The 27,154-nt window shown below is 39.3% G+C and overlaps 1 protein-coding gene across 1 annotated transcript in view; it reads right to left on the reverse strand.

Moving 5' to 3' along the window:
- The window catches only part of ADAMTSL1 (ADAMTS like 1), a gene marked incomplete at its 3' end in the record, with an annotated part of 475,788 nt that overhangs the window by 98,748 nt on the left and 349,886 nt on the right, over positions 1-27,154 (reverse strand). Inside the window, exons 17-21 of the mRNA XM_082260455.1 lie at positions 16,805-16,984; positions 16,403-16,556; positions 13,212-14,340; positions 10,091-10,218; positions 4,968-5,096 (exon numbers count right to left, since the gene is read on the reverse strand). Coding sequence (XP_082116581.1) covers positions 4,968-5,096; positions 10,091-10,218; positions 13,212-14,340; positions 16,403-16,556; positions 16,805-16,984 — 1,720 coding nt within the window. The remainder of the gene's footprint in view (positions 1-4,967; positions 5,097-10,090; positions 10,219-13,211; positions 14,341-16,402; positions 16,557-16,804; positions 16,985-27,154) is intronic.

The following is a 27,154-nucleotide window of genomic DNA, read 5'->3' on the forward strand; positions in this document are numbered from 1 at the left end:
GGCATCCCATTCATTTTAATGGGCTTCCCCTATCCGCAAAAATGCAGGGAAAGAAGTCCCTGACCCTTTTTTTTTTTTAAAGTGTGCCACACCAAAAGCACCCTATGTTGGCCAATCTGTGGGGTACCATTAAGAATAATGGCATCCCTAAAGAGCAGAGCATTTGTTTGTGTGTCAGGAATTAGCACGATTTTGCGCATGTTCCACGACAACAGTAACGTAAACCAAGTCTTGGATAGGGGTGCCTCAAGACTGAAAATACTTTTTAAGGGTGCCCGACTGGAAAAATGTTGAGAAACACTGGTTTAGACTAAATGGCTCTATAATATTAAGCAATATTTACACTATACAACAGTGGTTCTGGCTGTGCATCTGGCTGATGGGGCATAAAGGAATGAATTACATGGCTCCATTCACTGTCCCTGAAATTAGGAAAAATACAACTTTTTTGGGGAAACGTAATGAATTGACTCACAGGAATACCTTTTATTCTAAGAACACTTTACTGTGCCAACCAAACATTGAATAACACATGCCATAGTGATTTTTAAAGTGGTTCGAAAGTGTAACTGTTTTTTACCTTAAAGTGGTTGTAAACTTCAGACATGAAATATGAACAAAGCAAATCCCTCTTTAAGTGTGTACTTGTCTCATTTAGGAGCACTAAACATCATTTCTGTCTGCTGTTTTATTCCTCTGCTATCAGCATGAATCATTTCTGACAAGTTTTCCTGACACCAAGAGACAAATGGTGACAGAGGAGGGACATCCAATTGATTGACAGCCTCAGCTTTGTTCCTGTGACCTGTGTGAAATTGTGTGTGTCCCTCCAATCAGCTCTCAGAGCTCTCCTCACTGAGCTCTGTAGAGTGTAACTTCAGCTCTCTGCACCATTTTTTTCTGAACTCCCAGACAAGTTTTATAAATTTTGCAATTTGAATGGCTGTAGAGAGATGGCTGCAGATCAACAAGTACTATTTATGTAGGAGAATTTGTTTCATCTCTCAGGCCAGTCATTTCACTAGGTATACGTGAAGGTTTACAACCACTTTATAGCATTTCATGCATTAAGGTAAAAAAACATGGTATCCTCATCCCTAAACACTTTGCAAACTCCTCTCACCACTCCAATGCTGTCCCAGCTGCAGCACCGCTCTTCCCTCTTCCTGATCTCACAGGAGATACTGAAGGCAGGGGAAGCCATTAGCTCCTGCTGCTGTCAGCCAAACTCCTGTGAGGAGGGGGTGGGGGGGTGTGACTTCCTGGCGTTGTGTGGATCGGGGGCATGCTTCACATGGTTTGCTTAGGGGGCACTTGGAGAAAGAAGGAGCATACAGCGCTGGTGGAGGACTACCAAAGAGGTGGTAAGTTACTGCTCTGTGCAATATAATTGCACAGAGCAGGTAAATATAACCAATCTTTAATATCACTTTAAAGCATTTATGGATGAGTATTTTTTTCTTATGCATAAACCACACAGTCAGACATTGTATGGAGTTAGAAAGAAGCAGCACATACTGTGGAAGATCTAAAATTATTAATAGATAGACAGGACTTCCTAATATTTGCTGATCTATGAGTAGACTTAAGCAGGCCATACACGATTCATTTTCTTTCATTCAAGCAGCAGGTTGTATGTAAGACAATGATTCGATTCATGTGGATGGGGGAATCCCTCCCACATAGGTATTGTATTCTAACAGCAGGGAGGCTTTCTTGCCATCAGAATACACTCATCAGCACTGGAGGCTATAGCCAGCGTCACTGATCAAGCAAACAATTTCCAGCAAGCTGATAATACAGAAGTTGATTGAGATATCGACTACTGTTCAACCAGCCTGCCCTTGGATGGATCAAAATTCGATTGGTCCCTGCTGAGCCAGATTTAGATCCATCTCTGTCCAGCTTTATACTGAATTGGTATCCACAGGCATATCTACTGGTAGTAAAGTTAAAAGAGACAGGACAGTTGCAATCCTGTTAATTAACTAATTTACAATTTGGTTATTGGCAGAAAAAGTAAAACTTTTTCATGGCTGCTGATTTAAGCAAGGTGGCATATCTGTTAAATGCCATATTTTTGCCATTACAATTTCTGACACGTGTCCCTTATCAGAAATCAAACTGGGATAATGTCCTGGAAAAGCTGCAATGACCCAGAAAAGGAATTAGTGCCTAATAAAAAATGAAGCAGCATTTTACAGGAATGGAACATTCAACAGATGCATGAAATGTCACCTAGGAGACATTCCATGCATGCTTTTTTCTAGAATTCACCTATGGCAGTCATTGACTTCTATAGAAAAGCACCAGACAAGCTTTAGGTGCTAGAAATTGTGACAAACATTATACTTGCCATGTGTTATTTGTCACGTTCCCTCTTAAAGATAGCTTATTTGTATTGATAAAGCAAGTGATAGCTAGACTGTATCAATAAAGCAAGTCATAGCCAGACTGTACTAATAAAGAAAATGATAGCTAAATAGTATCAGAAAGAAAAAAGTTCTTTTTTTTCCACACTGGGCCTCAAGAGTTTACTTCCCTCAGTTCAGAAAACCATGCTATGTACAGTTTTGTGTTGTGTCCTCTTTTGGGCTCACAATGGCGTCTCATGACTAGGAACACAGGGTTAACTTCTTTCAAGATCTCTCAAAATCTAGGCAATGACGCTAGCCAGGAGTGGTGGGGGTACAGCACAACCGCTCTAAAAATGTCACTACAGCAATGCAAGTTCTCTTTTTGGCAATGTAAAATGGTTCTAAAATCTTTTTTACCTATTGCATTCCCTACATTAGTGTAAAAAAACTGCACACTAACTACCCCCACCCCTCTAAACACACACATGATTCATGTTAGTGATCCAGCACTACCCTGGCTGTAGGTCTTTTTCATTCGCATTCTGGTCACACAGTAGAAACAGACAGCAGCCAAAGCCATTGTCTCCTGCTGCAGTCAGTCATATCCATTGAGGAGGGAGGGAGAGAGGGGTGAGGCTGAACCATATTGTGTGTATCTATGGACACACAGAACTAGGCTTGGGAGCAATGCAGTAAGGGTACCCCCATTGCACACAGTTTGCTATGGGGACACCCACAGGAAGAAGAAGAGGAGGATGTAGGCGTGGGACCCCAGAGAGTAGGTAATTGACTGCTCTGTGCCATTGCACAGAGCAAGCATAACCTTATATATATATATATATATATATATATATATATATATATATATACACTTTATTGTCAAAAGTATTGGGAAACCTGCCTTTACACGCACATGAACTTTAATTGCATCCCAGTCTCAGTACGTAGGGTTCAATATGGAGTTGGCCCACCCTTTGCAGCTATAACAGCTTCAACTCTTCTGGGAAGGCTGTCCACAAGGTTTAGGAGTGTATCTATGGGAATGTTTTACCATTCTTCCGGAAGCTCATTTGTGTGTATATATATATATATATATATATATATATATATATAAAATAGGCTTTAATACCACTTTAATGCAACACTTTCAATGTGAAAATAATGGTGCATGCAGACAGCAGGGGTACAGAAATATTTTTGCAAACATTAAGACAGGACAGAGGAATGACAGAGAATATGAACGTTGTCATATCCTTCTGAACATTTTTACTTACTGTAATACAGATATTTTATCACAGTTTCTTTTTAATGATATTGTATAATACTCCTAACAATGGCTGCATAGGTACATAAGCATGATACATTTTCCTTGGACAGTACTGAGAGGCACAATTGCACAAAGTATTAATCTGGTATATCCTCGGGTTATTTGTTTATAGCTCCAGAAGAAGAATGTGTGACAATGAGAAATACAAAGTAATGAGGTATTGTAGTATACTGAGTGAATTATGCCTGGAGATTCCCACAGACCTCTCTTCTGGGAACCATCACATCAGACCATAAAGACAGACTTGTTTACTTGCAGTGTCCTGCTCTAGCTGTGTGGGGTTTGATTTGTTTTTAAAGTCTATAAAGCAACTGCCTTCCAGACCTTAACACTCAAAATGCTCAAAATAGAAAACATTCAGGGACTGGCAACAATAAAAGTAACATTTAAGAAAACTCGTATATGAAAGAGTATGTTTAATTGCAAACTATTTCGATTTTTACCCTACAAAAGTAATTTAAAAGTGCACCAAGAGATTCTAAAAAAGTAGTTTACAGTATGACCAAACTCTTTCAGGGCAATGTCACAGTCTTCTCTATAAATTGGAATTCTTTTTTTTTTTCAATAAATTGTTTTTTTTTCAATAAATTGTTTGCGATACATACTACACTATGAGGAGTGTCTCCCTCTTTTGTATGATCTGAGGTCTGAGGTCTGACATTGGCATCAACCAACATGAGAACCTGCGCTTGATTGACCTTTGTAATGAGGGTCAGTCCTTTCTGGTAAGAGGCTCTTACACTTGGGTGCTGGTGGTGGTCCCTGAATCAAGCACTGTCGCCACAATTTATTGGACACTGTTTTTTGCATTCATCTTTCCCTGTGGATAAGGATTGTTTATGATATCTGTTTAGCGCTACACCTACCTTTAATACTGTATCAAATGCCTTTGTGAAATCAAGATACACCATATCCACATGCCTTCCTCTATCCAAATTACAAATTAACTCCTCATAGAATGTCAAAAGGTTGGTCTAGCAAGAGTAATCTTTTGTAAACCCATGTTGGTTACTACTGATGATACTGTTTTTTTCCCCCTTCCAATAGTTTACATACTATTGATGTTATATGGTACACATACATTTATTGTTGATTTGTTTCATTACATTTAGCTATACTAGTGATAAAATTAGATAGAAAGCCAGACCTTTTTTTAAATATAGGTCCATTTTAAACTATGTACATGCTTCATGTCACTACTGGCTTTTACGTATGTATCCTCTGCCTTTCCTTACACACACACATTTAACATTCTATCAACAGATTGCACATTCTAAGCTCACCTGCTACTTGGCAATGGATTGTTACATTTGTTCCTGGAATAGTTTTCACCACACTGCCAACATCGATGGTGATAGAAGGAGCATCCATATTGATAAGCACATTTCTGGAGGTCTTTATTAATGGTTTGCCTGGAGACAAAAAACATGTATTATGGTCACCTCACTCCATTAGTTCAAAGACAAACACCATGAGGTATCCAGTGTAGAGAAAACCTGCTGTTTTTCAGTAAGCTGTCCATATGAGGCATGCCATAAAGCATCTGTGCTAATCAAGAATGGATGCAGAAGACTGCGGGAGAGCAAACCTTTTTCTAAACACTTACTTAATATCGTCACAGGGGGTAAGAGGTTATGAAAGTAGAGTCAGATCCAAAATAACTTGTGACATGCACTGTTAATGTCTAATACATACATGTAACATGAGCATTATTTCACATTCAAGAAATCACATTACAACTAAAATGTTAAGGTTAGCTAAAGAGGATTTATTAAAAAAATATGAATGGAAGGTCATCGTAATGAGAGTGTTTTGCTGACTTAGCTAGCTACTCTCAGAAATATAAGACTATCCAGGATTAAATATTTGGTACTATTCAATTCTTTAATCTTTACTCAAGTTGACACTCGCCTTGGTGACATTATTGGTCACATATGTGATAATATGTACTTGTTAAGGATTCTCAGTTCCTTACTGGTATCCCGCTCATTCGATAACCAACACATGGTACTGATTCCTTTCTACAACATGCTGGACTGCTTAGGGTACATCCTTGGAGGTAACAAATGTGATTCAACTGGTGTAAAATTGCAGTAACTATCCTTGTTTTCAAGGGTGGACCTATGTTTGAGGTAAGAAATCAATAATGGATATTTGTTTATATTTTTACTGTCTGAGAAGTCTATAATGCAGGGGTCTCTGTCATATGGCATTTAGAAACCATTATGACCCTGCAGGTTTACCTTGCAGCTGGATCTGGGGTGTAGATATGATGGAATAAGGGGGTCCAAACTCCATGTGTATCTGTAGTGAAGTGCTCTTATACTGAACTGGTGAGTATTTCGTCACTGTCCACAGCACTTGTGTTTATTCCATCAGATGGAGCAATCTTCTGCCTGACACTTGAATTCAATTTGCAGGAGAGTGGTTAGGGCAGCAGCGTGGTAGAGAGGGAGCATCCTGATACTGAGGTAGTAAAACACATTGAACGCTAGTTTTTGCGTGTGCTAAGATCAATCCTTGGGATATTTTACTGCACTGAACATAAGTCTTGGGGGTACCTTGTGCCAGTGATACCTATCTTGGAATGTTTTTTTTTGCTCCACCGACATCTATTCCAGAGTTCCAGTTGCTTCATTGAACACCATTACTGGAGGCATTTTGCTGTACTGACACCAATCCTTGGTGGTATTTTGCTGTACCAACACCAATATGTTTTTTTTTTTTGCCTCACTGACACCAATCCTGGGGGTATTATGCTGCATTGGGGCAATCCTGGGGGGTATTTTGTAATCACTGCACAACAATGTTGGGGTTTTAATTGCTGTCACTTACATCAATGTTTGGGGGTTGGGATTACTTACTAAATATTCCTTTGTGTAATTGAGGGTGTGACATAGACACATTGGAATAATTTACTAAAGGCAAATAGAGCCTAGAAAATGAGGAAAAGCTTCAATTTGCAAAGGATACCCAATCACTTGCAAAGAAAATAAAAAAAACTGCATTTTTGCTTGCACGATTGGATGATGGAAGTCAGCAGAGCTTCCCCTCATTTACTAAGCTCTGGAGCAACTACACTTGCAGAGGGCAAAGTCTATTTGACTTTAGTAAATCAGCCCCAAAGTTTTATATATATATTCGGATATCACTCTCAATTTTTTACATTTTTTTTTTTTTTTTTTTTTGGGCACACTAGGCTGCAAAGGTTGCCTATCCCTGCTATAACGGTATGGGTTGATCTCCTTATTCTTTGGATAATATGAATATTGTATAGGATCATTTATGAAGAAACAGTATTGCAGTTAAAATTGTTTCATTTAAAAGTTTGAAATACATGACACCACAAACCAGACAAACATTTGGATTCAGAACTAGAATCTGCCAACACCTAGAGCTAGAAGACATTTTAACAAACTGGTAGCTAAGATTAAAGATTAATTCCAGCAAACAGCTAAACATGCAATACATGAGAACTGTTTTACCTATCAATGGTTGTGTATTTCTATCCATCAACTCCTGACATTTACACAGCCTCGACAGACAGTGAAGCCAGGGTGGTTTTCTCTACAGTATCTAAGAAATTCAGGAAAAATTAATTTCCCTGCCCCTGGCCTGTGACTGGACAATGAAAGAGCAACAGCACACTTATTATCACATTTATCTGCTCACTGTGTTCTCTTCCACTGTCAGGATGCTACATGTGCATGTAGCACATCTAATTTGTTCCTAGTGCTCTCCCTCCTTCTACAGTCTTTGCTGTACAAGGGATTCTAAAGGCCGGCAACAAGTCAAATTTACTTACATAGTTGTATTTAAAAATAATATACATTTTTTTTTAATCCATTTAGATGTTTTTATCCGTATGCAATTATGCTTTAAAGATTATCCGATGCCTTTAATGTACAGTTGCCCTAAAAGAAATGCCAATTCTTCTTTTCGGTTGGCTACATATACAAAGAAAATGTAATACTCTGTTCTTGTACACACCAATTATATTATATATACTGTGAGATATCCATCTGTTTCATATAGCTGGCATATTTGATTAGATAGATTGGATTAGACAAATTATAGTAAACATTTATTTTAATGTTACTTAAAATGTTTGCTTTCAGTAAAAAAAAAAAATCTATTCAGATCAAACCAGCTAGAAGCTTTTTATTTCATCAGCTGAAGCAGTTATTACACAAATACAGTCATGTACAAAGTAAGTACACCTCATGGAAATTGTTAACTTTTCAACAATTTGAACAGCCAAACATTGGATCATCTTTCATACAGTGTATTTAGATAAATGTTATAGTGGTTCTAAAGGCATAAAATGTTTTATTTTAATGCATTCCCTGCATTAAGGTAAAACATTTCCCATTGGTAGTACCTCACCCTCCTCATACTTACCTGAGTCCTATCTCAATCCAGAGCTGTGCCTGCCTGCAGCAACGCTAATCTCTCCTTCCCTCCTAACAGGACACAGAAGAAGCAGCAGGAGCTATTGGCTCCTGCTGCTGTCAATCAAATCATTTGAGGAGGGAGCATACAAAGCCTGGCTTGGAAGCCCGCACATGCGCCCCAATAGCAAGCAGCTTGAAATGGTGGCGTATGCAGAAGAGTAGGAGCCTAGAGTGCTGGCAGAGGACCCCAGAGGGGGAGGTTCGGGCCACTCTGCAAAACCATTGCACAGAGCAAGCAAGTATAACATGATTGTTATTGAAAAAAAGAAAATCAAACAAATTTACAGTTGCTTTATACCTGAATATAAACACAACATTTGCCTTTTATTTACAGTATTTATTTTATTAAGAGAAATTATTTTACTTTTTTAACAAAAATATTAATTGATGCAATGGTGCACTGTGGATATTATAGGTACACTCACCCCAGAAGCATTTATATGACATTTGTGAATTTTTTTTACTACAATTCTATGCAAAATTCCTTCAGTTGCACAATATTTGTGGGATTCCTTGCATGAACTGACCCCTTCAATCCCCCCACAACATTTCAATGGGTTTCAAATTGGGGCTTTGGATGGGCAAATTCCTAACCCTCTATTTCTTCTCACTGATCCAATCTTTGGTGGATTTTTTGGTGTGCTTCTGATCATTTCTGTGTAAAAAGAGCAATTTCTGATTTAACTTCAACTTTCAAACAGATGAGCTCACATTCTCATTCTCATTCATAGTTGACTTGGTGACTGCATGCTGCCCAGGCCCTAGAGCAGCAAAGCAAACCACAAACCAAAATATTTTCACCATCTTGCTCCACAATTGGCATGAGGGTCTTCTGCTGAAATTCTGTAATTGATTTGTGGCAAACATGTTTATTGGTTGATGGCCTTTTTTTAGCCAGACTAACTATGTAACTATGTCTACTATAACTACAGCCAAACAGCTTTGTCTTTGATTTATCAGTCCACAGCACATTAGTCTGAGGGCCTGGTATTTGCCAGTATGTTTGATAGCAAACTGTTGTCTTGCTGTAATTTTCCTTTTGGACAGCAAAGGCATTTTCCTTGCACACTTCCCATTCGTTTTCAATTGGTGCAATCTTTTTGTTGTAGATGCTTGAACTTTGACACCAACTGTTGTAAGAGAAGAATTACCTGATGATCCCACAGTTACATTTTGTGGTTCTTAGAGAAATCTTTTAGCATCAAATTGTAAGCTTTTGGGCCAAATGTGCTAAGTCAGCCAGTCTAGGACAATTAAGCCATTGTTTTAAATTTATGTCACATATTTTTTTCCTTATTTGGAATGAATGATTCCAAATAATTTGATGATCTGTTTAAAACCCTTGCCAGACTCAAAAGCATCAGCAATTTTCTTTCTGAGGGCTTTAAAGAGCTTTTTGAACTTGAAATGATGGTAACACATGTAAATAGAACATCAGACCCTAGATATCTGTAATTTAAATAGGACAGGTTTCATCTGCATACTCCAAAAGGAGGTGCTAATAATTGGAACCTAATATGGAACATCTAATTCAAACATTCATAGATTTAAAATGGTGGTAAATGTAGGGTTGTGCTACAAGTCTGCAGATTTATAAAGATCTAATGTTTGCTGATTGAAAAATGTTGAAAGAGTCAATAATTTCCATGGGGTATACTTACCTTTTCACATGACTAAAACAAAGAGTGATATGCGACTGAAGAATTGATGCCGAATTTGCAAGATAACAACAGCAGAAAATTTCTCATAAGTGTAACCAAAGGTGATTCCAATTGTGCAGGTATAATTATGATGAATGGCATAAACAAACATCTCAATGTCGCATCTTCTGTACATACCTCCATTGAGATTTGCATGTCAGTTTCAGGAAGAACATTTAAAAACAAAGTACCGTGCATTTTTAAAAGATAGAAGAAAGTAAACATCATCCACCAAAATCTTGAATTGCATACCTGCTAGAGTAATGGCAATAGACACTGAAGCAGAGCCCAAAGAGTTAGTGGCATTACAGGTGTAAAACCCAACGTCAGCTTCAACGGGCTCTAGTATTTGCAGGGTATCATCTGATTTTAGGAGAATCCTGTTTAAACATATCAATGACCACAAGATTAAATTATGTAAAAAAATGTGACAATTAAAAAAAAAAACTGATCTCCTTAAAGTAGATGTGGGGCCAGGCTATGGCCATTCAAATGTTTACTTATTCTAAACAAGCAGTTTCTAAAAGTTAAAATGAGCCCTTACTGACCTTTGTAGCTGGAGTAATTCATACTCAAATCTGCAGGTGAAACTTCTCATTTTTAGCTTCTGTTATAGTTCAGCTCCCCCTCCCGACAATGACATAACAGCCCGTTAACCTTCATTCTCTCATGTAAACACTGAGTAGGTGAATAGGAATAGGGGAGCATGAATTGCTTCACAGTGGCTGTACATTCAAATGGCGATAAGGGCTTGTTTCATTTACTGTGTGTTAATATTATATAAAAATGTATATGTCAGAAACGTTTGGGTTGACTGGGTCTATAACAATACAATAAATGGTTTGAATCCCAACCACGGCACAACCTGTCTGGAGTTTACATGTTCTCCATGTGCTTACGTGGGTTTCTTCTGGGTACTCTGGTTTCCTCCCACACTGTGCGTACAGCCTTGTGCTGCCATCTGTGTTAAATATTACATCTCAAAACTTTTTGATACCACCATATGTAAAGCACTGCGTAAATGGTGGGCACTTTATAAGTACCTATAATAAATAAGTGAATGAGACAGCAAAAAAACTAACAAAATTTGAAATCCTAAGTTTTTCTCACTCTGTTAAAAATTGGGATAACCTTTTGAAACTAGGCATGTATGTTCACTGAACAGTGCAAGTTGACCAAGAAAAAGTTATGGTCTATGGAATCATACAAATCCCTGTTACTGCAATAAGGGAGTTATTTTTCAAAAATAAAGTGTTTTTGATTTTCTTCACTAGAAATTAGTTTTAATTTTGTTTAGGCTAAGGATATAGCTTGTGTTATTATACATCATTTAGGCATTCAGAAAATGTATTCTTATTTCAATAAAGAATAAAAATAATCAGCGCAATCCCTATATCCCTATATATACAAGTGGTGAACACAAAGCTGCAAACAATCAGTGCCAAACACAAAACACCTACAATAATGAATAAATAATATTGCTGCGCTAAGTGAATACACATAAAAATAAATTGCTTAGTGTAAAAATAATAATAATGTGACCATAAATTAGACTAATGCAATAAACATAAACTGAAATGAATCAGATAAAACGTGATATTGAACATCCCAATAACACAGTGCAAGTAAAGTAACACGGTGATATTGTGATAAATAAGTCCCAATACACAGTGCAACTAAAGTGACACAGTGATAAATGAATAAACAAATCTTCATCTGTGATCAAAGTGCTGCATGCTTCATTCCAAGTGATCCACGTGAAAATGGTAAGATTAGCAGCTCACCCCAAAGAAAGACTCATATGAGTCTAAACTGGCATACAGGTAAAAATCACAGTCTCCTGGTAAGCCCTCCTGCCACCGCCTCCAAACAATCTTTCAGGTTGTGAATGGCATCGGTGAAAGACATAAAAAAGGAGATCTAGTGCTCTCTGTCTTAATAAGGGGCTATTTATTCAATATGCTGAAATCGCACTTACATTATATTGCACTTAAGCAGTGCCAGCTATTACAGCGTTCGGACACTTCCTGGTACCTCCGGGAACGGCGTAATGACGTGCAGGCTCCTCCTTCTAATTGGTTTCAATGCAGAAGTGAGACTGATTTTACACTCTCCACATTTAGTAAATAAACCCCTATGTGTCATCCCTGAATGTGAAAGACATTCAGGGACATTCAGGGATGACACATAGGGGTTTATTTACTAAATGTGGAGAGTGTAAAATCAGTCTCACTTCTGCATTGAAACCAATTATAAGGAGGAGCCTGCACGTCATTACGCCGATCCTGGAGGTACCAGGAAGTGTCCGAACGCTGTAATAGCTGGCACTGCTTAAGTGCAATATAATGTAAGTGCGATTTCAGCATATTGAATAAATAGCCCCTTATTAAGACAGAGAGCACTAGATCTCCTTTTTTATGTCTTTCACCGATGCCATTCACAACCTGAAAGATTGTTTGGAGGCGGTGGCAGGAGGGCTTACCAGGCGACTGTGATTTTTACCTGTATGCCAGTTTAGACTCATATGAGTCTTTCTTTGAGGTGAGCTGCTAATCTTACCATTTTCACGTGGATCACTTGGAATGAAGCATGCAGCACTTTGATCACAGATGAAGATTTGTTTATTCATTTATCACTGTGTCACTTTAGTTGCACTGTGTATTGGGACGTTCAATATCACGTTTTATCTGATTCATATCAGTTTATGTTTATTCTTATTTCAAGCTCTGATTATAGTGGAAAATATGTTTAACATTAATTTGGTGTATCAGTAAACAAACTATAAAACCCATGGCTGGTGAATGCTAACATTTGGTATCAGTGGCACATCCAGGGTATAGCAGGTAGGACATGTTTCCCAGGTGCCACTCAGGAGAAGGCATGGTCAGGGCTGCTGGTTTCCCAGCCCTGTAAGGTCAGCAGGGGCAGTCTCTAAAGAATCATGTGACAGCCCAAAAACTGTCTGGGACAACAGCAGGCACCAGAGAGGATGACTGGCTTTGAGAGAGGGGACAGCTTAGTCATGTGAATGGAGCCAAGCTCGGACAGTACCACGTGACCTGTTGCTGTATTCCAAGGAGTGTGAACTGAACAGAAGGACTGAAAGAACAGACAGGTTCTCTGATTTAAATAGGGGGGGGGGGGCATGTGATGTGAAGGCAGGGAAACTGATGTATGGGGTAGGCTTTTGACATAATGGGAGGCTCCTGATATGAAGGGGGAACTCTGAAGTGAATGGTGCTTTTATTTTAAAGAGGGACTAAAATATAGGAGTCAGATGTTTGTACAGGGATACAATTTTCGGTCCTCGTCATATGCCTTTCTCTGTAGATACACCCCATATGTAATATTGGAATATTTGTATTTTTACTACCTGTTACTATATTTCACATCTTCTCCATTCTTGGCCCAGCTTATAACTGGTTTAGGGTTTCCTCCAGCTTCGCAATGAAGTAGTACACTGAGGGTTCCACTAGCAAGTGCCACAGTTTGTCCAATATGGGTTACAACCTCAGAAGCGGAGAAATGTTGGGCTGCAGATATCTTTCGGAGAATAACTGGCTTTCTGTGAGATTGACCTGGGGGAATGTCACGTGGTTCAAATACTTCTGCTTCCATTGATGACGACCTCCATGAGCTAGAAAAACCAGACACTGGTTTATACAATGAATGCTCTGAGATTCCCGGACCAAGCTGCTTAGGCTCAGGCTTGAAAACTGGTGGTCCATGGTTTTCTAGACGGCTTTTAACTAGCTCATGAGCCAGCTGTAAAAAGAGATGTTTGCTGTTGTCCTGGAGTTCACCAGGTTGCTGGGACAATAACCGTATTACATCTTCTACGTGCTTAACATCAGTAACAAAAGTATTAGGTACAGTATGCTCCAATCCATGGTCTTCCTCCGAGGAGGTATTTCTTTCAAAAGATTCCTGAGGGTCAGATGGATCCATATGATGGTCAGACCATGGTTTTAGCGTCAGAAGACGTGAAACAATATTATCATAGCGACTACCAGGGTCCGTTATCTGCATCTGCTTTTCAGTTTTGCTTCGGTTAAAAAGATTAGAATTTTGTTGCTTTTCTGGACGATTAAAAGAATCATTCTTTCTGTGTTTTTTAACAGTGTCTTCTTCTCTATGTCTGGAAGCTTGAGAAATAATTTTATTGTTCTCTCCAATAAGCTTGATGACAAAATGTTCTTGGCTAGGCCCAGCCATGCATGTGTAGACTCCAGTGTCTGATGGCCTGAGATGATGAATTTTAACATATCCATGTGGTGCCACAGTAACATGCTCTGAACTGATCAAGTGTTTTCCATCTTTCTCCCATATAATTTGAGGTTTACGAAACCTACGCACAGGACACCTAAGTACAAGAGAAGTCTTTGGCAGGAGGTAAGCATAGCCGCCAACAACAAATTGAAGCTTCTTCTGTTTTTTGGTTTGTATGTAGATTTTTCTTAGGCCAGATATTTGAGGGTTTGTCTTCTGGCCAAGCCAGGGTCCTTAAAATATAAAAAGTAAAACTTAGTGCACATAAATCTAATACAAGACTATTCATCAATGATCTTGAAAAGTTATCTTTATCCTTTACTTGATTAGATTACTGGTAGTGTTTTATTATGCCTGTTCCTAACTGCTTTTTCCTAAACAATCCAAAGCTGAAGGCAGAATGTTTTTAGTTTTAAGTAGTGTGGGGAAGGGTTAGAACTTCGGTCATATTTTTAATATGGTCTGTGACTGCAGGAGGGAGATTTCTCTCCATATTTTATTTATGTGACACCAAGGCAAATATGGGATGCAGATGCAGGACAGGAAAGCAGAGAGCAATAAAACAAAAAACAAAACAAGGTTCTAATGTTTCCCCACAATACTAATGCCAGTCAGGAAGAAATTACCATGGCAATAAAATCCTGTCAGATGCTCTAGAATGTACTCACTCTAGTCAAATCAAAAACAGTTTTGGCTTGAGTTGGGCATTAAAGGAAAATATGTAGGCTTATTTTCTGACCTCTTTTTGGTGTCTGGCTAGATCTTGCCTTCTGAATCACTGACCCCCGGTTCACACTACTGCGAGTGCGGGGTTCGCATGTAATGTCGGAGTGCACTGCTCCTTCATTACATGCGATCGGCTGTGCGGTGCAAGTTTAGCCATACACTTTGAATGGCTAAATTCGCACTGCACCCGCAGCAAACACGCACAGGACCCTTTTTGGCAGCCGCATCAGGATCGGATCGCACAGAGGTTCACACTTGTGCGATCCGATCCTGTGCGAACTGCAAGATCGCACTGCGATATGCGATCAAACTGGGGGTGTCGTTAAGATTACATTGACACCCCCAGCGTATCGCATATGGCAGTGTGAACTGCCGGGGGTGCGTGTGCGATGCGGGAACAGGCTGCGGATTCGCAGCCTTCCCGCATCGCATAAGTGTGAACCGGACCTAACTCAATAAACAGGGTTTAGGGAACCAAGGGGAAATCTGCAAATATCATACTTAGTGCTGAACCCCACTGAAATCTATGGGAGGCAAATCTAGATATAACTTTCTGTCCTTTTTTAAAGCTAATAGGCAAGCTACTGTTGATAAAGGACAGTGGTAGCTGGCAAATGCCACTGGGGAAATATACCAATTTCAAAAACATTTTTTTTCAGCTTACAAGGCAACATTGGAAAAACACAAATCTTCTACCCAGTCCCTTCCCCAGGCATGTCGCCTGAGTGGGCAGAAAAGAGAGGACAGTAGACCAGGCCAAAAAAACACACACACGTACAGGACAATATAATTCACAGGTAAATAATGTTCCCTGATATAAATCCTCATCAATCACAACAATGAGATGCCAATTGATGTTAACCTGCCCTACTCCCATCGCTAAATGACAGATCTCTGATGCTGCAGTAATGTAAATTGGAAAATAAAGCCTAACATCGATTATCACAATGATGAAGGGGACAACCAAGATGGTATTTCCCGTGAGTCCAATAAATATTCTGCTATCTTCTTTCTCAACATGTGAAGCATACTTGCACATTTCACAGTTGCAGCACACTGAGAGAAGTATGAGAAAAGTAATTTATGTCATTAATAATTAGGTGGATTAAAAGTACACCTAACCTTTACATTTAAAGGAAGCCTATACTCAACATAGAGGGCCTATTTTAACATTTAACTATAAAATTGGTTAGAGTTCAACTGATTTATTGTACAGCCAATACCATTTTAAATTAAAGTGGAACTAAACCTTCCTATTGTTTACAGTCAATGAAGCTGCCATCTTAGCCTGTTTGATTTACAGTTGTCATGGTGATGCACTTGCACACTTAAATGCTTGGAATGTAACTGGTTTGGGAAATAGTTAAATCAGTGGGATTCGTTACGCTTTATGTTTTTGACATGTTTAATTACTCGGGTATATCATCTTGTCCAATGTTTTTAAATCAACTAAGTAACACTGAACTATGAAGTTCATATGACTATAATGAAGCACAGATTATTATGGAAAAATCATCTAAATTAGTACGGAATCATATAAATAAAACAAATAATAAAATCTGCCATTACTTGTGCATGGTGCTGTTGAGCAAGACCGGGTCATCTGGAGAGGCATGGAATCTGGACACAAAGTTGAATTCACCACAATATATTCTCCAGTTTTCACCTTCTGTCTACAAACAGCTCCTTGGATTTGGGTCCCCTCTCCACATGAAACTGAACACTATACAGATACAGTAAAACAAAACAGTTTAAATCAATATTACATAAAAATAGATTATAATTCATAAAAAGATGGGACTTTCCTGGTAGTATGCCTGGAAAAGTCCCTGATTGTGTGAAAATCCTCCAACAAACAATATCAGCTTTCACAAAGAAAATATTAGTTTATTAGTGGTTTAATAAGGTTGCTGAGCAGAAAATATCTGTAAAGCGTTTAAAAAAAAAAATCTGTTTAAATTTGAATATTACCTGAGACCAGTCATTTAGAGACCACTCTGGTGGACAGTCTTCATTGAGGCATAATTCCTGTGTTGCAGGCTTAGTAGATGAGCAAAAGGTTTCAGGGAGTTCCAAGATGCTGCCATCAGAAAACCTTTGTTTGCAGTGAACCTCCCGAGCCTGAATACCCCCACCACATGACTGAGAGCACTGCAGAATAATAAAAGCATAGTTATTTGAAAATACTCCATTGCAACTAAGGAGGCCTCATTGATGTAACAGGTGGCAAAATGGAGTGGAAAGCACTTTCCTGCAGCTGTACAGTATATGACAGAACACAATATAATAATACTGTATTCTTCCAAACTTAGAAAGTAATGCAAACAATTAACTTATAAATTGATAGCCAAATATCCTATAACATATTTAACTAGAAATACTGTAAATGCAGTACCAAAACGCATTATAAAAGCCCTTGCTGACACAATATAAATCCCTAGTTTGCTTGGATATCTTCTGCTTTCATGTACGCTATTCCATCCAGCTAGCACTGAAATAATGGAAATAATGCAGGGGTTAAGAAAGATGTCTCAAACTGAACTTTGGTATTAAATGTAAAGCTAAACTCCAAGTAGATATACAGTAAAAGACACACAATAATGCAGCTGTGTTCTTACGAATACATTGTTATTTGTGTTTTGTGCTAACAAGGAACTTCTCCTTTCACTGTCCAGTCACTGTCTGGAAAAGTTGGGGGGGACTAGACCTGTAAGTGTTACTGTCAGGAAAGACAAAATATACCCAGACGCACAGTTATGCGTAGATGGAAATTCCTATGTACATAGGTGCATGACAATGCGCAAATTTAAATTCCTGTTAGCCAAAACCGCACTAATGTAGCTGCGCATGCGCAAATGCGTGTGCACTTTAGCGTGCATGCCCGCCACTAGATTGACGCCAAGTGGGCTATTTAACACACCTCTGCTGCACTAGGACCTTGCCTTATGGTCTACAACATTCTGCTACCTGGTACCCATTCCTGTGCTTGATCTTCTGTTGCTATTCCGCTGTTTCGTCTGACCACGCTTAAACTCTGCCTGAACCGACGCCTGGCTTGCCTTTTGACCATGTCCCTGCCTGATTCTTCTGCCTATCTGCTTGGTTTTGCCAACTCCAGCCTGAACCTGACTAATCTTTTTCCTGCTGCTCTGTACCTGACATACCTACTGGTTTCTGACCTGCCTTGCCTGACTTTGCTCTGTGTCCAGTTCCTTGAGGCCATCCCTGCAGCCTGATGAGTACCTGCTGTCTGCCACCTGCCAGCCTGTCGAGTGCTTGCTGCCTGTGACCTGCCAGCCACCAATTGCCTGCTGACTGTCTTCCAGCCTAGTGCAATGGCTACTCTGTCACGTCCCAGCCTGCATCTAAGTACGCACATCATCTGTAACTGCCATCGCCATCACCAGAACTGCCAGGCACTCGTGCCACTCCAGGATCTTGTACCTCCTGTTACAAGCAGGAGGTGTAGGAGATCGCCTTCCTCTGCACATCACCAGGTATGTGACAGTTACTTAACTGTAGCAGAGAAAAATCAGGTCTGCTACCCTGCCAGACAGGGCTGTGCTGTGTGACAGATGTAAATCTCAGGGCTGCATGGACAAAAATACCAAGTCTTTGGAAGGTAAAATAGCTTTCATATACTGTATGTATTTAGCTGTTTCTTGGAGTCCAACATATGTCAGATATACACCATACAAGACGTGATGTGTATTTATGGGAAATTTGGTTTTCACTAGCATAAATCTTTATCCTAGAATATTTACTTTATACAGAATTACAACTCATGGAATTTTGGAATTAGCATGATACATCTATAATTGCTGTATTGTGGTTTGAGCCCAGAAGGTGCTCTTAAAATTAAGTATTAATGGAGAGCCCAGGATTTTGGTTAAATACCTTTACAATGCTAGTTTAAGCCAGGGACAGGTTTTTTATGATTTTTATTTTAGCATTTAATATACTTTGTTTAAAAATGTGGCTGTTTTGCAAAGTGCAATTAAAACAATTCCATTTGATACCAAGTAAATAAGATTTGTTTCCACATAGAAAAAAAGAACAACATGCATTTCACGTTTTGTCTTTGGCTTTTTAATCACTGATGTATTGACCCATGACAAGTGACAATAATAAAGTACAGTGCTGGTCACCTAAAGGTTATAGTAAGCTGTATAAAAAAAAGGTTACTTGGAAAAACCGAAAATCCTGAAGAAAAAAAAAGACAACAAACTGTCTGCCAAGGTAATTTGACTTTTTAGAATAATTGGTTAGGAATAGACATTTTTTCCACAATTGTGAATATGAAGCATAATGATTGTATTGTAAATGGAAAATCTAATATAGACATATATTTTCATTGCGCTGACATAGGATGACTCATTAGGTTTTCCATGCCCTAGAGTTAAATCAACAGAAAATTTGTTTTTCAACTTTATTTTGTGCATTGTAGAAAGTTTTATGACATTAAGCAATGTGGCAAAGTCCCAAATGACTGCTTATCATAAAAAAGTGTTTTTTGGATTGGAAAAATAAGAAAAAAGTGAAAGAAAAAAAGAAAAGAGAAGTTGCATTCATTATAATAAAAGGCTACAAATAACACAAAGATAAGCCTACAGGGGTCTTTCACTTTAAATTGGAACCCAAATACTAATTAGTAATATCGTAGAAGTGAGACTCATCATCTTATGCACACATACTGTGCAGTATATGCTTGCTGTACATTGAATGTACTAAAACTATTAAAAACTCAATAAAACTAATGTGAAAAAGTGGTAAGACTCATCTACAATCTTTTTATAAATCACAGGGAAATACTGATTGGTGTAGAAGGTTTTGTACATCCTCTTTACAGCAGCAGAAATCATAGAGCCACCTATGTCTGCATTGCCATACCAGCACAAGTGATATCTATCTTCCCAAGCCCTCTAGAGTGCATTTCAATCAGTGGCTTGACCACTGTTTTTTTTTTTTTTTAATGTTGGGGCCACAGTGGAGGACAGTAAAGTCACATCTTCCTAGAATTCACATCATTCTTTGTGAATTTAGAACTACAGTGCAAAAAGAGATAGAGAGCACAGTTTGCTAAAAAATGGCACCACATACTAATTTACAAATTGCAACAAAGTGAAAAAGACATAGGGACTTTACAGTGCCAACCATAACCCCAGAAAAAGAAAAGAAGTAAACAAATGCTTAAAAGTAGGGTTGCACCGATACTGGTATCTGTGCTGATACTAAGCATTTGCATGAGTATCGGTACTAGTGCAAATGCTCCTATACCCGAAACCAATACTTTCAGCTTCGGTTCTTTCAGCTGTCAGCGGGATTCCCCCACTGACAGCTTAAACGTAAACATAAATAAATAAATAAAGCTGACAATTATCGATTGTTAATTAGCGGGACTGCTGCGTCTTTAACAACCAATGACTCATTCAGCTCTCAGTGGAGTTCCCCTGTTGGCAGCTGAACTGAGTGTTAATGAAGTCCCAGCAATTGGAGCTGTCAAAAAAAAAAAGCAGGCAGGGAATGTTAATCAACAACGTTGCTCAACCACTGAAACAGAAAGATAAAAGTAAACATTGTTTAGGGATTAACTTCGATCTGCAGATGAAGTCAGTTTACAGCAAATGGTCAAGTAGAAAAATGTATTTGTTTTTGTATGTTCCTCTGTTAATAGCCTTATTAACTCGTAATTTACTCTAATCAGCCCTAATTAACTCCTTATTCTCCTTCTCCTTTTAGATATTATTTTCCTGATGATTTTTTTTTTAATTTCTATTTTATAAATTATTAAAAATGTTATTAATAAACTTTTTGTTTGCTGTTTGTTAATATTTTTACACCCTTAACATTTATTCACATGTTTCACATTGAAAAAAAATGAAAAAAAAAAATAAATAATAATTTATTCAATTTGTAAATAACCTTTTAATGCTTTGTACTATTTCTGACAGCTGAAGTGTAAACAAAACAGTTGCAGTAGGTATCAGTAACTGGTATCAGTGAGTACTGAAAAATAAGTATTGGTACTCGTAAAAAAAATGGTATCATTGTATCCCTATTCAAAAGCACAACATTTTTTAACCACTTTCAGACTGGAGAATTTTCCCCCTTAATGACCTGGCTCTATTTTGTGATTCGGCACTGCATTATTTTAACGGATAGTTGCACGGTTGTGCGACGCTGTACCTAAATAAAATTGATCTCCTTTTTTTCTCACAAATAGAGCTTTCTTTTGGTAGTATTTGATCACCTGTGTGACTTTTATTTTTTGCGCTATAAACAAAAAAAGAGCGACACTTTTGCAAAAAAAAAAAAAAAAAAACTATATTTTTCACATTATGATATATAACATTCCCCAAAAAAAATTAAAAATCAAACTTTTTTAACATTTTAGGCCAATTTGTTTTTTTGCTACATATTTTTGGTAAAAAAAAATGCAATAAGCGTATTTTGATTGGTTTGCGCAAAAGTTATTGCGCTTACTAACTACGGGAAAGATTTATGTCATTTTTATTGGTTTTTTTTCTAGTAATGGCTGCGATCTGGGATTTTTTGTGGGACTGCGACATTGCAGCAGACAGATCGGACCCCTAACTGACATTTTTGACACTTTTGGGGGTACCAGTGACATTACTACAGTAATCAGTGCTAAAATATGCACTGTTACTGTAATAATGACAGGGAAAGGGGTTAACATTGTTGGTGATCAAGGGGTTAAATGTAAGCCTAGGGGAGTCTTTGCACTCCCCACCTGGTTGCTGCCACACCCGCTTGACACCATCTGAACCAAATATGTTTATCTTGGTCTCATCAGACCACAGGACATGGTTCCAGTAATCCATGTCCTTAGTCTGCTTGTCTTCAGCAAACTGTTTGCGGGCTTTCTTGTGCATCATCTTTAGAAGAGGCTTTCCTCTGGGACAACAGCTATGCAGACCAATTTGATGCAGTGTGCGGCGTATGGTCTGAGCACTGACAGGCTGACCCCCCCACCTAGGGTTGCCACCTCATCCCTTTAAAACCAAACACATATGAATTACACAGGTTCTGAGGCTGTTTTAATGCAGATGAGGCACCAAGTGAGTTTAATTACCACCTTAATCTGCCACAGAACCTGTGTAATTTATATGTGTTCGGTTTTAAAGGGATGAGGTGGCAACCCTACCCCCACCCCTTCAACCTTTGCAGCAATGCTGGCAACACTTATACGTCTATTTTCCAAAGGCAACCTCTGGATATGATGCAGATCACGTGCACTCAACTTCTTTGGTCGACCATGGCGAGGTCTGTTCCGAGTGGAACCTGTCCTGTTAAACTGCTGTATGGTCTTGGCCACCATGCTGCAGCTCAGTTTCAGGGTCTTGGCAAACTTCTTACTGCCTAGGCCATCTTTATGTAGAGCAACAATTCTTTTTTTCAGATTCTCAGAAATTTCTTTGCCATGAGGTGCCTTGTTTAACTTCCAGTGACCAGTATGAGAGAGTGAGAGTGATAACACCAAATTTAACACACCTGCTCCCCATTCACACCTGAGACCTTGTAACACTAACGAGTCACTTGACACTGGGGAGGGAAAATGGCTAATTGGGCCCAATTTGAACATTTTAATTTAGGGGTGTACTCACTTTTTTGCCAGCGGTTTAACATTAATGGCTGTGTTTTGAGTTATTTTGAGGGGACAGCAAATTTACAAGCTGTACACTCACTACTTTACATTGTAGCAAAGTGTAATTTTTTCCATGTTCCCACATAAAAATATATGACAAAATATTTACAAAAATGTGAGGGGTGTACTCACTGTTGTGAGATACTGTATATATAAATATATATAGATTGTATATCATACAGCTATGAATATAATGTTATAGCTACAGTACCAGCATTTATCTGAAGGGTGTATATGCATATAAAGCAGGCGCTGTTAAGTGATGGCTAATTGTTTTTAGTAATTTTCACTTAAAGGGGCAGCAGTTAAGGGAACTCACTATATGTATGAGGCACCCTTCATTGATTATTTTAGGTTTTATATGCAGATTGTGCAGCTCACCAATCCTTAAATGTGGTGGCTGCATTTGATTTCCTTTTATAGGCTTTTTTCATTCTCCCCTGCTCTTTCGACCATTAATACACTTCCTGTCTTAGGGTTTCTCCACTCTGGATGGAAGAGCAACAGAGACGCCTTTGGACAGCAACATTGTCAGTCTGGGGGAGAGGATGGTGTTAGACTAGCAGATTTAGATGGACTTGACTAACAAATTAAAACTAACACTTTGAAAGCAGTTACAGCAACAGTTTTTTTTTCCTTTTGAAACAACGGTTTTACATAAATGAATAAAGGCTGACCATGTAAGCACCCCCTGGCAGTGTCAAATGGCTTGTCCCAATGCTCTAACTGTCCTTTTTGCTGGATAGCTTGGTCTGTCCGATTGACGGTGGGAATGTGGTTGTATTATCCTGACTGGACGTCATATGACTGACGTAGGCTCTTTACCATGTGACCAGCTTTGTCCAATCAAGGCTGGTCACATTGTAAACAGGAAGAGCCATTGATCGGCTTTCCTCAGTATGTGCCTGACAGGCACGAGTAAAGGAGCACTGATCGGCGGCTCCCCTGACAGGGGGGGGCGGGGGTCGGCACTGATAATCAGATCATTGATTACCAGTGCAGACCCTCAGGGGGGGTGCCACTAGAACCACAAGGGATGCCCACCCATGACCCCAGGGAAGCCCACCCGTGACCACAGGGATGCCCACTATGGCCACCAGGGATGGCAATCAGGGCTCATGGAGTCCCCCAGTGCCCTCCACATCAGTGCTGCCCGCCAGTGCCCTCCCCATCAGTGCTGCCCACCAGTGCCCATCATTGCCATCTATCAGTGCCGCCCACAAGTGCCCATTATTGCCCACCAGTGCCGCCTATCAGTGCCCATTAGTGCCCATCAGTGCTGCCCATCAGTGCCACCTATCAGTGCCCATCAGTGCTGCCCATCAGTGCCACCTATCAGTGCCCATCAGTGCCCACCAGTGCCGCCTATCAGTGTCCATTAGTGCCCATCAGTGCCGCCTATCAGTGCCCATGAGTGCCACCTATCAGTGCCCATCAATGCTGCCTATCAGTGCCCAGCAGTGCCGCCTATCAGTGCCCACCAATGCTGCATATCAGTGCTACCTATCAGTGCCACATATCAGTGCCCATCAGTTCCGCCTATCAGTGTCACATTTCAGTGCCACCCTATCAGTGCCACCCCATCAGTGCCATCCCATCAGTGCCACCCCATCAGTGCCACCCCATCAGTGCTCATCAGTGCAGGAAAAACGTATTTATTTACAAAATTGTATAACATAAACAAAAAAAAACGTTTTTTTTTTCAAACTTTTCTGTCTTTTTTTTATTTGTTTAGCAAAAAAGAAAAAACCTTGCGGTGATCAGATACCACCAACAGAAAGCTCTATTTGTGGGGGGGGGATTACATAAATTTGGTTTTGGTACAGTGTTGCATGACCGTGCAATTGTCATTCAAAATGCAACAGTGCTAAAAGCTGAAAATTGGCCTGGGCAGGAAGGGGGCGAAAGTGCCATGTATTGAAGTGGTTAAAGGAAGTTGAAAAATACCAGACTTGCTGGCAGGATCACCAGGTCAAAATAATGTAAAGTTCTTAAAAAGATATTCCTATATGGAGACAGTAAAAAGGAAATGTAGCAGAAGACAGGGTTAATGTTTATATTGTTCCTCTCTTAGTGTTTTGCACTGTGTTTTTTTCCTATAAAATGCTGCTGAAATCAAGATAAACAGTTTCACTGGCATAGACCCAAAAACAACAATCTTTAAAAAAGTACAGCTTTAAATTTATAGAGGTTCTTCTTTATCATCTTGAAGGATATAAGCTTTGATTACAATACATTCATCTGCCAAAAATAAGAAAGCTTTTAAAAGCATCCAGATTTCTCCACACTCCGGATTTTTCCACCCTATATTTTTACTAAGGGGAAACTCTTTGTAGTATACACAAGTAAATATGTATTGTCCTTCACCTGTTTGTGTTTATGCTTCAATTTAAGGATGTCTGAAATAACAGCTACAAATCAGCATCCGGTAAACGATTTATAGAGTATCCAGAAATATACATGTGTTTATAAGAATCAGATCCAGAAGATTAATGCACATATACATAGAGAATATTCTGTACTTGTTAATGTTTAATTCTGTGCATCTATGTGCAAACCTTCCCTAAGCAACTATGCTAATCATCTAAGAGATAATCAAAAAGATCATCTATCCGAAGTGCACTGTGCAGTGCACTTTGTATTAATCATATTCAATACATATACATATAGCCTCTCTTTTAGTACAGAAAAAATATTAATATATAGGGGTTGATTTAGTTAAATGAATATAGGCTGTTCACCTAGCAAAGTGAATTTTTACTTTGCAAGTGTATTTTCACATAGCATAGTAAATGAGGTATAACTTTTCTGATTTCAATCGTGCAATCATTTGCAAGTAAAAAAAAAAAAAAAAGTATTTTTAAGTATACTTTGCTAAAGTAAATATTCACCACATTCACTAAGCTAAGTGAAAATTTCCATGCAAGATGAAAATTCACTTTGCAAAATAATAATGTGCCATTCATTCAGTAATTCATCCACTTATTGTCTGTTGCCCTGTTCAATGGGACAGGAAGTGGAGGTGGAGAGAATGCGGGACGTTTCTGCATTCCACTTTTTCCATTCTAGCGAAGTTCAAGAACATTTTCTGAAGCTCTGCTGTATAAGAAAAATATAGGGCCTGCCATTTATGACCTCCTTCTGAAAGTGCTAATTGCCTGGCACTCATGCTGAAAACAGGGTAACCATATGCAGTACTAGGATAAGGTCATCCAACCCTTCCAAGCCCAACCCTTACCCCCAGAGGGAGAATAAGAAGGGGACCAGGCCAATACTGGCATATGTAAGTAATTTCTGTACTATGTGATGAACTAGTACCAATCTTTCTGTTACAGTGCAGAAAAGTGAAGAGTTCAAAATCGGTGCACAGATATGGGATTAACAATGGCAATAGAAAAAATGACCCTGAGTCAGTGGTATCACTGGGAAGAACAAATGCTTCTGCAACGGTGGTGTCATTGGAAAGAAAAATGGCTGTGCATTGGTGGAGTCACTGAATAGAAAAATGTTGCTGAGTTGGTGGTGGCACTGAAAGGAATAAATGTCCCTGCATCTGAGGTGTAATTGGAAGGGAAAATGTCCCTGCATTAGTGGTGTAACTGAAAGGAAAAATGCCTCTGCATCACTGGTGTCACTGAAAGTCACTGTTGGTCAGTCTGGGGAGGGCTCAGGAGTGCATACTGTACAAGGCGCAGGGCTCAAAAGTGCATATTACACAGGGTGCAGGGCTTAGCAGTGCATATATTACAAGGCATAGGGCTTTGGAGTGTGTATCCTGCAGGACTCAGAATTGCATATTGTGCAAGGTGTCAGGGTGGATATCACACAGGGTGCAGGGCTTAGGATTGTGTAATGCACCAGTACAGTACTCTACCCACAACCCCCTAGTATAGAGCTTTTCTCCCAACTATAAATATCCCCCCATCGCTGCAGTACAGAGCACTTCCCTCAACCACCTATTTACAAAAGGTTTTCCCAAGCCCCCTAAAAAGCTCCCCCCCCCCATCCATTACAGAGATTTTCCCCCAGACCCCACCTTCCAGTACACAGCTCTTCCACCAACCCCCAAAGCTACTCATCTAGGCCTAAGGAGCAGCTGCCATAAGGCTGGGCTCTGCTGTCACCCGGCAATCACTCTGTAGGAGCCCTGAGTAAAGTACACAGTCACCTGTTGTGAACATAAAAGCTGGCAGAGGAAGCAGGCTCCTTTGTTTACAGCAAGTGACAGTGAGCACAGGGCTAGTGCCAGACTTCTGGCAAAAAAAGCCCTGTTGACAGGAGTGACACTGCAGCCACTTCTGTCAGTGAGGCACTGGGGGAAAGGAAAGACTGAAGCTCCCAGAGCCCCTCTCTCTATTTAGAGATGCTGTGTGTGAGGCACATGCTGCTTCTGCCCCTTGTCCTGGCCCCAGTGGGTGAACTCAGAAATGATACAACATGGAACAAGAACTGAAGGAAAGCTTATAAAATATAGCTACACCAGCAGGTTCCCAAGGAAGCATAATCTCTAAATGTAGCCCTTGCCATCAGCAGTTTTCCCATCTGTAACTCTAGAAGTTTCATTATAAATAATTAATCTTTATGAACAAATGAAAAGGATTTTTCCAGATAGTTGTACACTGTACATCAAAAACTATAGAAATTGAATTTGGAAA

This window comes from Pelophylax lessonae (genome assembly GCF_965119305.1).
Source record: "Pelophylax lessonae genome assembly, chromosome: 1".
Classification (NCBI taxonomy): Eukaryota; Metazoa; Chordata; class Amphibia; order Anura; family Ranidae; genus Pelophylax; species Pelophylax lessonae.